At 39.2% G+C, this 12,927-nt stretch overlaps 2 protein-coding genes across 2 annotated transcripts; one reads left to right on the top strand and one right to left on the bottom strand.

The window, feature by feature from the left end:
- Nucleotides 1–350: 350 nt before the first annotated feature.
- LOC135083681 (uncharacterized) lies at nt 351–5,381 on the top strand. Its single transcript, XM_063978393.1, has 12 exons — nt 351–501; nt 622–842; nt 1,318–1,552; nt 1,968–2,179; nt 2,575–2,757; nt 3,204–3,365; nt 3,949–4,121; nt 4,515–4,589; nt 4,661–4,675; nt 4,761–4,781; nt 4,855–4,896; nt 5,043–5,381. The coding sequence occupies exons 1-12, from the start codon at nt 456–458 to the stop codon at nt 5,350–5,352; spliced, it is 1,695 nt and encodes a 564-aa protein (XP_063834463.1). The 5' UTR covers nt 351–455; the 3' UTR covers nt 5,353–5,381.
- A 3,924-nt stretch (nt 5,382–9,305) lies between these two features.
- On the bottom strand, nt 9,306–12,812 carry LOC135083614 (uncharacterized). Its single transcript, XM_063978313.1, has 3 exons — nt 12,732–12,812; nt 9,942–10,109; nt 9,306–9,476 (listed from the first exon to the last, which is right to left on the bottom strand). The coding sequence occupies exons 1-3, from the start codon at nt 12,798–12,800 to the stop codon at nt 9,306–9,308; spliced, it is 408 nt and encodes a 135-aa protein (XP_063834383.1). The 5' UTR covers nt 12,801–12,812.
- Between the last annotated feature and the right edge of the window lie 115 nt (nt 12,813–12,927).

Raw genomic sequence — 12,927 nt, forward strand, 5'->3', positions numbered from 1 at the left:
ATCTGATCATAAATTTGACTAGTGACTTTGCTCATTTAGCGCATTAACAGTAATGAAAGAGATGTTAAAATATTTTTTCCTATTGTCGAATGTAAGCATACGCTATAAAACAATGTGTTCTCTCTCTCTGTAGGTGCCTAAAGAGGGTAAAATTGATTTTTGAAATTCTCCATTTTAAGAGGTTAGAATAAAATAGTAAAGACACGAGGAATAGCAAGCAATCAAAACCAATTTTAATGAGTTTGTAGTTTTATTTGTACTCGTCGTCAACCAATCAATTTCTTATGTAATTACTTGTACCTTTATTAAAAAGTTAATGATTGTTGCGGAAGTTCTATTATTAAATTCATTGAAGCGTGTCTTCACAGTAGATTGAGCAAGAAATTCGTAATTTATGATATTTAATTGATAGAAACTATTTGATGCGTTCCTTATAGGATCGCTCATGTGCCGAAATGACGAATTTTTGTGTAATCGTTTTTTCGGTAGTTTTAATATTAGGTAAGTTATCTTCAACTGTTTTTATATTATATCAAAATGATCATTCCTATTCTACATTTTAGAAGACTTTCCTTCTAAATTTTTGGTAAACTACCAATAATTTTACTTTATACAATCTAGGAGTCTCTACTGCCAATCCGGCTCAGTCAGACAAAATAGAAGATAAATCAAATGATAGTACAAAACATGATTCTCACAAAGTTTCTAAGCAAGTCAGTAATGGGACCGATGATGGCGACGAAATAGCAGATGAGGGATGGGAATACGAAAACACTACGATTGTAGATACAAGAAGAATTTTGTACAGCAAAAAGGTTCCTATTGGGAAAAGGCCTTATATGGTAAGATTCAAAATTTTCCTATCATCATCATGAATAATAAAAACCCTAAGTGCGCGCTTTCAATTAAGAGTAGGCGCACACCGTTGATTTTTAGCTGGCCGATAGTTGTGCCCGATTTTAAATTGAATGAAGAATCGGCCAAATCGATTCGGCGTAGTGTGCGCACTCCCATACAGTTTCAGGTCAAAATATTGAAATACAATCTAATTTCAGCCTGATATTCGAAGGGCTCTTTCAAATTGTTTTGGGCCAAATATTTGCAGTCTGTTTTTAGCACTGTACCTACACGAAAAATTGTGGGAGGTATTTTAAACTTTAGATATTTCCTGCTAAAAACGTCTAATTTGAAGGAGCCCTAAAGTAGCAAAAAAATAAGTCGAATAACTTGTCTGTGAATGTCCATTTGATGTACCGTTATCACGGACTTCACTAATAGAAAAATAAAAAAATATTGACCCTTTTTCTCTCCAAAAAGGTATACCTCCAACTGACGAAAGAGTCGGCCAAGGCCCACAAATACCGCGGCTGGCTTTGCGGAGGCGTCATCGTCGACGCCTATTACGTTCTGACATCTGCCGCGTGCGTAGAAGACGCTGATCACTTCTACATTGTGTCTGGTACCACCAAGTTTGTGGACAGCTTCGATTATAAGTCGGATGATTGTGTCTGCAAGCATAGGAGGCGGGTGGTGTGGAAGTGTATTCCTAAGAGTAAGTTAATCATTTAGTGTACCACACCTCGACCAAAATTCCTTGGGAAGGAATTTCACAACTTCCGATCCTGGGCTGCTCATATCAGAAGCATCCCGCAACCTTTACCAGCCTGTCTAGGATGCGCGCCATGATAAAATCTATCGACGATTTTTGTCGACAAATTTATTTATTTATTTATGTATGGACTTACGCGCAAAATCGAAAAATGTCACGATAAAAGTTTATCGCGGTGCGCATCCTAGACCCAAAGGTCGTCAGTTCACCGAGTGGGAAGCTTACCTATATTACGTCCTTCTGAGAACTATTCTGCCATTTTCAATCTACGAGTATGTGGCCCACCTACTGCCACTTGAATTAATACTTGAGTCATCATAAAATTTCTATCAGAACTGAAATGTGAGTATCGTTTCAGATTACAAGTTCGACTTCCAAGACAGCATCAAATGGTCGTCCAACGATATCGCGATCGTCAAAGTGGACAAGCCTTTCAAGTTGGGCGTTTGCGAGAAGGGCTGCGAATTTCCCACTGACCTTATTTGCTATAACAACATTAGTAGAGAACTCGAGAAGCCAGGAACTAAAGGCTGGATTGCTGGGTGGGGAAGTGGCAGTAACTTTAGAGAGGTCTGTATAGTATTTTGTCAAGCTGTCGCTAATTTCAACATGAGGCACTGGTAAGTGATATGACGTATGGAAAGCATTACAATGTTTCATGTGTCAGCAGTCGTAGATGGCAGTTTCGAACTGCTAGTATGTGACGTCATCATATCGGACCCTTTTATGAGGCATTATAGTGCTAAGTGATGATATCGGAAGAATTACAAATGTCAGTCGTGTAAGCAGCCATAGATGGCAGTTTGGAACTGCTAGTATGTGACGTCATCATATCTTTAGCAGATTCGGACGAAACCTTTTTCAATATCATGACGCCTAAGTTCATATTGACATTAAAGATAGCCTTGGTTGAGGAGTTAACATTTTTTGAAATTCGATTATTAGAACTTTTTTTGTGAATTCAGGGAGTCTACCGCCGTCAAAGAGTCCACATACCAGAGAACGCGAAATGTTTGCAAGAAGCAAAGGTCTGCGTGATGGACAACGAGCAATGCGCCAAGAAGTGGGCTCAAAGGTTCAGGAGCATCATCACTCAGTACATGATCTGCACCAAGGATGTCATGAAACGGCTTAGCGAGATATGTGACGTATGTATCTTAAAAGTCATAGAAGTAATTTAATTTCTACAAACAGGCCTATCTTAGCTTATTATAAAACGCTTCACACGTCCCCATATTACTTTAACCCTACTACTGCTTTGGGACAATGAATTGGGCCTGTGCTGAGAAGAAGCAGCGCAAGAAACTCGAGTCACTATTGTCAGCTTCTTTTTGAAGGGTTTACAAAAGATGCTTACAGATTCGATAGCTAGGCATTCTGAATCAAATACAGCAATGTTGTTTTGTGTCGCTGAATAAAATATTTCATTTTCAATAGCATTTATTATGTTTTTTTATGCATAACAAGGCAGATTTTTGACCACAATCGCACCTGACGTTAAGTGGGATGCAGTCTAGGATGGTACATATCTGCCCTGTAAGTGCCTATTCACTCTCGCCTTGAAAACGTTTAACAAATCAATATGAATTCGCAGAAAAAATACGCCAACTGTACTGACGTGGAAAGTCGAAGACATCTTGAGGGCTCAACAGAGGTTGGGGCACCTAAAACATTTAACGTAGACCTGGGAAGACATTTGAGAGATCCTGATGATTATACAGCTAGACGATCGTCCGTTCAGGGTGGATTCTGTGAGGTAAGAAAACAAAACTAAGTCCCTTTCATTCCAATTCAGAATCCGGGAGATAGAAAGTGCAGAAAAAATTGAGATAAGACAGAGGAAGAGAGATGGGGCAGTGATAGGAGAGGGGACAAAGATAGGAGAGAAGGGACAAAGATAGGAGAGAAGGGACAAAGATAGGAGAGAGCTTAGGGGACAAAGACAGGAAAGAATGAATAAAGATAGAAGAGAGGGGACAGAGATAGGAGAAGGGGAGAGAAGCGAGAGGAGATATACATAGAGAAGAGAGGAAAGAGATTAATGCTGGATTTCTATGTTCAATCCTAATACAAATTGGACGGATTTGGATTGTCAACTGTGAAATTTTAATATGTTTTTGGCCAAAATATCTGCGGTTTTAGATGTTTTTACATTTTTATATTGTTTATAAGACTATTTAAGCAATATTAAAGTGTAAATGCATCGAACATTTTGGAAAAATAATCTAAAACTGAATTCAATTTGACAGTTATAATCCGGATTTGGACAAGGATTGAATATAGGAAACGGGCGTAAATCGATAGTTTTTCAACCGTTTTTCTTAAAAAACATTTTTCAGAATGACCACGGTGGCCCTCTAATAGTAAAATATCAAGGCATGGAGCGAGTGATCGGTGTGATCTCAGCGTGCAAGATCGATCCCAAGAGCCATAGTTGTCATGGACCGTTCTTGTACACTTCAGTGTTTAAAAACCGGCAGTTCATCTCGTGCGCTATTCACAAGGATGTTGAGTAAGTAATTTTGAATCCATGTATCTAGTCTAATAAATTGAAAGTAGATGGTGGTTTTATACGTAGTATCTATCTGCGAAAGTTCTTTCCTATAACTCGAGTTAACTGCGCACCTGGTAGCCGTGACGTCACATCGACGCTCTGGTAAGGACGGGGGACTGGTATACGCGGGTGAGTGCGAAGGAGAGTCGCATTCCAGCGAGGTACGCAGTTAGCTCGATCGGATTGTACACACGGCCACACTGTTAACTATCCATTTCCGTTTTTGCTCCCGCTCTCATCAAATGGTGATACTTTGCGATAGAACGAGACGACATGACAGGCAATGGATAGATAATACTGTTGCCGATGGTACCTATTAACTAAAATGGTTTGTTGGTTTAATTGTTTTAGGGAGAACTGCAGAAGGGTGTTCCGTACTGGTATAACGCATGAAGAATGGTCCGTTAATTGGGACGACGTTGAAGAGTAAGATAAATACTTTTGAACAAATATTGTACTCGTACATCAATATTAAAATGAATATCTTTTTATTTCAGAGACAAGGCAGACAGGTTAGTGTTTTATTATTGTTTATTTTACAAGTAACGTAAAAAATAGCAATTGAAAACATGTTTAATTTTACCTTTTGCTTTACAGGGATGAAAAAGATGATGACAGGTAAATCTTGATAAGGGTTGATATTTGAAAATATTTGTAATTATATTCTTTCACCTTAATTCATTGCTTTTAGTGAGGATGAGAAGCCGGAAAAAGAAGCTTTACGACAAAGCGAGTAAGTATTTTTTCAATCTTGCCCAAGTATTAAAATACAGAAAATTGAGTAAATGCCATAAGGCAATAAGTTCGCCTTTTGTACGGCAATTATTTTTTTTGTGCAATCAAGCTTTTAGTAATAATAAACCAATTTCCTAATCGCAGTAAGCAGTCGAAGAAACAAGAGAAGAAAAAAGAATCCGACAGTTCTAGCGACAGCAGCGAAGAAGACACCAAAACAAAAAAAGAAAAGACCGAAAAGAAAGAATCTAAAAAGAAAGAGAGCACAAGCAAACGCTCTAAAAGTAAAAAGAGTAAGAGCCACTCTAAAAAAGAGTCACATAAAGAGGAAAAGAAAGAATCTGATTCTAAAAAGTCAAAGGAGAAGTCTTCCGACTTCATAGGAATGCAGAGGGGGGAAGTGTTTTATGAATCCAGTAGGGACGAAAATGTCAATGAGCCAGACGACGAATAGGGTTTCTGGTAAATAAATGAGTAAGTTTTCATATGTGTTTCATTCTTTTTATAATCCTGTCTGAAAGAGGAACATTAATATATCAAAATCCTCAATATTTAAATAGATAATTTAATATTTGGTTCCTAGATTGACGAAAAATGCAGTGGAATTATTACTGGTTTAGTTTGTCATCATAAAGGTAGCGGGAAGGCGCTGGTGGCAGGCCGCTACCAACTGGTCATTATGCAAATCATTGGGGGAGGTCTATGTTCAGCAGTGGACATCCTATGGCTGAAATGATGATGGATTGACATTGCAAACATAAACAATCATTGTACAAATCGATATAAGAATTCCCTAGGTATAAAGGCATCGGTCAGATTGGGCCTTAACAAACTCCTATAGCACAAAGTAGTGTAGTTTATTCAGGTGACAAATATAACAGACAAAAATTTTTTATGACGAATAATCAGCTTAATAAAATTTCATGCAAATGGAAAAGGAATAGTTACAAGGGTTCTATCACAAGGTCCAGTTTCAGGCACCCGATGAAGACCCGGTCGGTCTTGCAGTCACATTCCTTGTTCTGGTAGAAGTTCATGGTCACCATGTACCGGGCTTCGTTGGCTTGGTTCACTGGTAGGTCGTCGGAAGCCGGCACGAAGTCGTTGATGGAGTATTCCCCCTGAAGGTAATGATATTAGACTTAGCGACATGCGTACTTAGCAATTTAAATATTCTACCAAGTAGAAATGATAATGAAAATGCAACAAAATTGGTAATAAGGGTAGTATTTAAGCTTCCCAATTGGCGCCAGTCACTTCAGTAAAAATCCTGTCAGTTTAGCAAGACACTACTACTACCACTACCACTAATGTAGCTAAGACGGTGGCGCCAACTGATGAGCGTTAAATCGGTAGGGAGACTATCGCATTTGCATTCAACGGGGTTTGCGCCACAGTCAAGTAAAGGGCGCAAACTCGTGAGTGCAAACAGTAGGACTCATTGACGACACATTAAAATACTAGAAATGAATCCTAAAATACAAGTGCGATGGTGCATTTTAGCAATATTTCAATATGGAAAGCTTGCAAACTATTATTAGTCCAGTCAATAAAGCATTATAGATGGAAATCCATGGAACACAATTTCTGACTTCGGGACTTTATTTAGACTAGTTAGGAGGTGAACATAGCAAAAGTCCCCGCCCTTAGCCCTTGAGCCGGCGGGGTGAGGGGGGTTTAAAGGTACCACTTTTGAGTTTTTTGCTTAATCCTCGGAAACTATGTGTTCTAGTGATATGACTACTATGAACCAAAAAAAGCTTATTCAATTTGCTAGAGGTGAGATAGTCAAGTTTTTCTATATCTTGTATAGTTTTCGTGGCATCTGCTCTAGAAGGTCTGTAATATTGAAATTTTTATTTTTGTCTTACGTGTTTCCATCAGCAGAAAATCGACTAAATCAACATTGAGCAAACATTCTAGACATGCGGGAGCATGTTAAGTCTAGTTCCAGGGAGGGGACTGCACCGTGCGTATATTTAGACGAACCACTTGGAGCCACTTTTGACTCCTCATCACTCAAAAACTACTGTGCATTAACACTTCAAATTTGGCTCATGTGTTGAGACTTGCAAGATAAACATCAGCTTCAAATTTCATAAATATACCTCAAACGGTTATTTAGGTATTGACGTCCAAAAATCTACATGTCTGACCTATAGACCAAATTCTAACCACTTCCAGATGACCTTGAAGGTTCAAATTTGGCATCCAGATAGGTAGTTATGTAAATACAAAGGAACAAATAAAAAAACAGGAAATTTTAACGTTTCACTGGTGATAGATAGATTTTAGAGTTCTAAATGTCGATTTTTGAACCTCAATACCTAAAGAACTGTTTGAGGTATATTTATGAAATTTGAAGCTGATGTTTATCTTGCAAGTCACAACACATGAGCCAAATTTGAAGTGTTAATGCACAGTAGTTTTTGAGTAATGAGGAGTCAAAAGTGGTTCCAAGTGGTTCGTCTAAATATACGCACGGTGCAGTCCCCTCCCTGGAATTAGGCTTAACATGCTTCCGCATGTCTAGAATGTTTGCTCAATGTTGATTTAGTCGATTTTCTCCTGATGGGAACACGTAAGACAAAAATAAAATTTCCAATATTACAGACCTTCTAGAGCAGATGCCGCGAAAACTATACTAGATATAGAAAAACTTCAGTATCTCACCTGTAGCAAATTGAATAAGCTTTTTTTGGTTCATAGTAGTCATGTCACTAGGACGCATAGTTTCCGAGGATTAAGCGAAAAACCGAAAAGTGGTACCTTTAAACCCCCCTCTCCCCGCCGGCTCAAGGGCTAAGGGCGGGGACTTGTGCTATGTTCACCTCCTAACTAGTCTAAATAAAGTCCCGAGGTCAGAAATTGTGTTCCACGGATTTCTCTCTACACCGTCGTTAAAGCATTCATTGACTGGACTATATGGTCAACTAACATTGACAGCGGATTTTAGTAGCCGTAATATTTTTAGGTCGCAAAGGGTCGCAAATATCGTGCGTCATCAACGGCTTAACTCGGCCGTTTTTGTCCTTTACTAAATTAAATAAAACTTACAGCACTGAAGGGGCAAGTGTCAGGAATGCCGAAGTGCTTGAGGTACTTGTAGTAGCCGCTCTCGGCTCCTATCTCGGCGCACAGGTCGCAAATGTCGTGCGTCATCATCGGCTCAACTCGGCCGTTTTTGTCCCTTTCTAATTATAATCTGTCCTTTTCTAAAACTATTTTATAATACTTACAGCACTGAAGGGGCAAGTGTCAGGAATGCCGAAGTGCTTTAGGTACTTGTAGTAGCCGCTCTCGGCTCCTATCTCGGCGCACAGGTCACAAATGTCGTGCGTCATCATCGGCTCAAATCGGCCGTTTTTGTCCCTTTCCTTATAATCTATCCTTTTCTAAAACTATTTTATAAAACTTACAGCACTGAATGGGCAAGTGTCGGGAATGCCGAAGTGCTTGAGGTACTTGTAGTAGCCGCTCTCGGCTCCTATCTCGGCGCACAGGTCGCAAATGTCGTGCGTCATCATGGGCTCAACTGGGCCGTTTCTGTCCCTTTCTTTATAATCTGTCCTTAGGACAAGTGTCAGGAATGCCGAAGTGCTTTAGTTACTTATAGTAGCCGCTTTCGGCTCCTATCTCGGCGCACAGGTCGCAAATGTCGTGCGTCATCATCGGCTCAAGTCGGCCGTTTTTGTCCCTTTCTAATTATAATCTGTCCTTTTCTAAAACTATTTTATAATACTTACAGCACTGAAGGGGCAGGTGTCAGGAATGCCGAAGTGCTTGAGGTACTTGTAGTAGCCGCTCTCAGCTTCTATCTCGGCGCACAGGTCGCAAATTTCGTGTATCATCAACGGCTCAACTGGGCCGTTTTTGTCCTTTACTAAATTAAATAAAACTTACAGCACTGAAAGGACAAGTGTCAGGAATCCCGAAGTGCTTGAGGTACTTTTAGTAGCCGCTTTCAGCTCCTATCTCGGCGCACAGGTCGCAAATGTCGTGCGTCATCATCGGCTCAACTCGGCCGTTTCTGTCCCTTTCTACTATTTTATAAAACTTACAGCACTGAAAGGACAAGTGTCAGGAATGCCGAAGTGCTTGAGGTACTTGTAGTAGCCGCTCTCGGCTCCTATCTCGGCGCACAGGTCGCAAATGTCGTGCGTCATCATCGGCTCAACTCGGCCGTTTTTGTGCCTTTCTAATTATAATCTGTCCTTATCTAAAACTATTTTATAAAACTTACAGCACTGAAGGGGCAAGTGTCAGGAATCCCGAAGTGCTTGAGGTACTTGTAGTACCCGCTCTCGGCTCCTATCTCGGCGCACAGGTCGCAAATGTCGTGCGTCATCATCGGCTCAACTCGGCCGTTTTTGTGCCTTTCTAATTATAATCTGTCCTTTTCTAAAACTATTTTATAAAACTTACAGCACTGAAGGGGCAAGTGTCAGGAATCCCGAAGTGCTTGAGGTACTTGTAGTACCCGCTCTCGGCTCCTATCTCGGCGCACAGGTCGCAAATGTCGTGCGTCATCATCGGCTCAACTCGGCCGTTTTTGTCCCTTTCTACTATTAGTTCCACCTGTAATAAAAAATAAAAATATTTTGATGGATTGACAAACAAAATATAAAAAAAATACAGAATTAAAAATTAAAGAAATCTGTGCTAATGCTAGACTGAGATATTCTAATTCTATAGGCTAGGGCGCTGATTACTAAAGTTCCACACTAAAGCTAACTCAAGTACGATTTTGAGCATTCTTAAAATACACATATGAACAATATTCATGTATGTGTGCACATCCAAGGCAAGTGTAGGCAAGGTCCCCAAAATTTGTAGTCAAGAAACTAATGACATGACAATTTTATGAGACCTATGAAGTCTTGAAGAGACCATTTTATTATGGTGGTTTGAAGTTATTTTAGGAATTTGGAGCACACATTTTTTTTACCCGACTGCGAGACTCAAAGGAAGATAATGTGTTTAACAGCCTGCATTTTTATTCTGAACAACTTATCCGGTACACTAAATTTTTTAAAAACTCACCACAGTGCAAGGTTCGATTCCCTTCAAGAACTTGAAGGTGCCAGTCATGTAAGCGAACGTTTCGTTGTGCCTCTGCACCTCTACCCCTGAAGTATCGACGAACTCCTGGCTAGCGGCGTCGGAACACACATACACGGGCGAGTCGAAATTGAGGACCCATTCTTCTTGCTTGAAACAAAATGTTAGTAATTTCATGTGTTAAATAAGGAATGTGGAAGGTCTATGTTCAGCAGTGGACGTCCTATGGCTGAAAAGATAATATGAAGTAAGAATAAAATGATAACTGCTTACTGATGATGATGATCACTTATTGCTATTGGTTTGGTTGGCAAAACCTGATCATCATCGGCGAGCTACAGGAGGTCCACTGAATAGGTCTCCCCCAATGATTTCCACGATTGACCGGTTGGAAGTGGCCTAATTTTAAAACAGCAGGCACCTGTCTCTCCTGCAGTCTTAGAATGTGCATTATGGTAACTTCGGAACATTTTATCGATTTTAAACAATAAGATTGTGGCGACACCGACGATACGCCACTACAAACTGTGTACCAACAGATGGCGCTGTCACTACTACACTATGGCACACTCCGTCGCTCATACAAACCTGCATCGCGGTGACGGAGTTTTATATCCTGCCAAGTATACAGGGTGTCCCGTAATGTAACGTCAAGCCGGAACTGGGTGTTGAGGCAAGTTATGCCGGTTATCAGAAAAATATAAAAAAAAATCTATGTGTCATTTTGTCAAAATAATAGGCATTTAAAAAAAAACAAAAAAATCTACTCCCGGTGACGGTCTTTTTACTCGTGTTGCCACAAATCTTCACTTTCTCCAAATTTTTTTTTTGTTATGTAACCCTGAATAATGCTTCTCTAAATTGTTATCAAAATTACAAAACCAGCTGCTCCAGTTTGGATGAAAAAAATACATTATTCCCAAAAAATTTTTCAAAATAAAAATTTTGCCTAGTTTAAATTGACTGTACTGAAAAAAAATTGTACCACGCGAGTGTGGCAAGTGACGTCATAATTTGGCGCATTTAGTAAGGATTCCAAAATGGTATAACACTTGGTAAATTCTTATTGCAATTGTCGACAATTTTTGGTTTTTTGGAAATAATCCCGTTTTTAACTTTATCTACCTTGGTTAAAAATTATTATTCTAATGTGCCCAAAATTCAAGTTTCTGGCTTAAGTGAGGTGGAGAAGCCATTTTAAAAGGTATGAGCGGAACGGAGAGGGCCATCTTACCAAGCAGGGATGTTATGGATATCCGTAACCGTAACCGAAACCATCGGATATCCGAAATAAAAAAATATCCATAACCGTAACCGAAATTGATTCAAAAGTTACGGATAGTTTCGGATAAAAGCGGAGTCTTAAGGGTACAATTCCAAACTGCAAAACTCTATGAAATCTGCAGTATACACGCCGCAGCTGCAGTTTGCGGTTGCAGTTTGCGGTCTGCGGCACGTCTTGGAATTGTACCTTAAATCTTAATATTTGTTACCAACTTGTCTGGCATTCCCTGGCACCATCTAATATGCCAGCCAATTTTACCTTTATCATACATAGGTGTCGTCTTAGTTGGTACATAAAGTAGCTATGTGGGTCACGCAGCAACTTGCTATTTGAATTATACCTACATTTTTGAAATTCTAATAATTCCGTAACCGAAATTATCCGAAACTTTCGGATAATCTGAAATGATTTCATATCCGTGGCCGTAACCGAAACCGGTATAATATTATTCTAATATCCGTAACCGTATCCATAACCGAAACTTCATATCCTTATTATCCAATAATGTTACCAAGTACAAGTGCAGGCAGAGCAGGTAGTAAAGGCGTGTGCGCACGGGTGACTTCTGTCACAGTATGTCAACTACTAATTACTGTCATGGTGACAAAAGTTTCTGTGACTGACTGTACGGTAGTCAGTCACAGAAACTTGAATTTTGGGCACATTACAATAATAATTTTTAACCAAGTTAGATACAGTTAAAAACGGGATTATTTCCAAAAAACCAAAAATTGTCGACAATTACAGCAAGAATTTACCAAGTGTTATACCATTTTGGAATCCTTACTAAATGCGCCAAATTATGACGTCACTTGCCACACTCGCGTAGTACATTTTTTTTTCAGTACAGTCAGTTTAAACTATGCAAAATTTTTATTTTGAAAATTTTTTTGGGAATAATGTATTTTTTTCATCCAAGCTGGAGCAGCTGGTTTTGTAATTTTGATAACAATTTAGAGAAGCATTATTCAGGGTTACATAACAAAAAAAAATTTGGAAAAAGTGAAGATTTGTGGCAACACGAGTAAAAGGACCGTCACCTGGAGTAGAATTTTTAGATTTTTTTTAAATGCCTATTATTTTGAAAATATGCTACATAGATTTTTTTTATATTTTTCTGATAACCAGCACAACTTGCCTCAACACCCAGTTCCGGCTTGACGTTACATTACGGGACACCCTGTATAGACAAACCAAGATGGTGTAAATTGGACCTTGGTCCCCGAGCACAACACCCGCTCGAAAGGAAGCACTAACATCTAGCTTCCTTATTGTGGATGAACATCATATCCCAAAAGATCATACATTTATCGTCCGAAATCGACAAAATAATACGATAAGGTTTTATCGTGGTGACAATCCTTGCCGGGTTGGTCCGGGAAACTGGGAATTCTTGTGGTATTAGAAATTCCATATAATACATTAAAGTCACACATAGCGTCAATTGATTAGTGCAAAATATACAAGATTATAGCAAATACACTTACCGGGATATCCGGGAGGGCATCACTTAGACCCAACACCAAGGCAATTGCAGTACAATACGCTAACATCATCACTGCAATCAACACTCCTGAAAATTGACACGTATTTATAAATTACACACTTTATAAAACATGTATGGCGTGCAACATCTGATAAAAATGTATGTAATACGTACCATGTATGTGTGATTAAAATCTG

This window comes from Ostrinia nubilalis, chromosome 24 (assembly GCF_963855985.1).
Source record: "Ostrinia nubilalis chromosome 24, ilOstNubi1.1, whole genome shotgun sequence".
Taxonomy (NCBI): Eukaryota; Metazoa; Arthropoda; class Insecta; order Lepidoptera; family Crambidae; genus Ostrinia; species Ostrinia nubilalis.

What these genes read in the sequence shown, in the direction of transcription:
- LOC135083614 (XM_063978313.1), bottom strand. Translation starts at nt 12,800, where the DNA reads ATGATGTTAGCGTATTGTACTGCAATTGCCTTGGTGTTGGGTCTAAGT. An exon ending in ATGCCCTCCCGGATATCCCG is followed by an intron (nt 10,110 to 12,731) that starts GTAAGTGTATTT and finishes TTTTGTTTCAAG; the next exon opens with CAAGAAGAATGGGTCCTCAA. An exon ending in GAATCGAACCTTGCACTGTG is followed by an intron (nt 9,477 to 9,941) that starts GTGAGTTTTTAA and finishes TTTTTATTACAG; the next exon opens with GTGGAACTAATAGTAGAAAG.
- LOC135083681 (XM_063978393.1), top strand. Translation starts at nt 456, where the DNA reads ATGACGAATTTTTGTGTAATCGTTTTTTCGGTAGTTTTAATATTAG. An exon ending in TTCAGGGTGGATTCTGTGAG is followed by an intron (nt 3,366 to 3,948) that starts GTAAGAAAACAA and finishes AACATTTTTCAG; the next exon opens with AATGACCACGGTGGCCCTCT. An exon ending in GAAGCTTTACGACAAAGCGA is followed by an intron (nt 4,897 to 5,042) that starts GTAAGTATTTTT and finishes TCCTAATCGCAG; the next exon opens with TAAGCAGTCGAAGAAACAAG.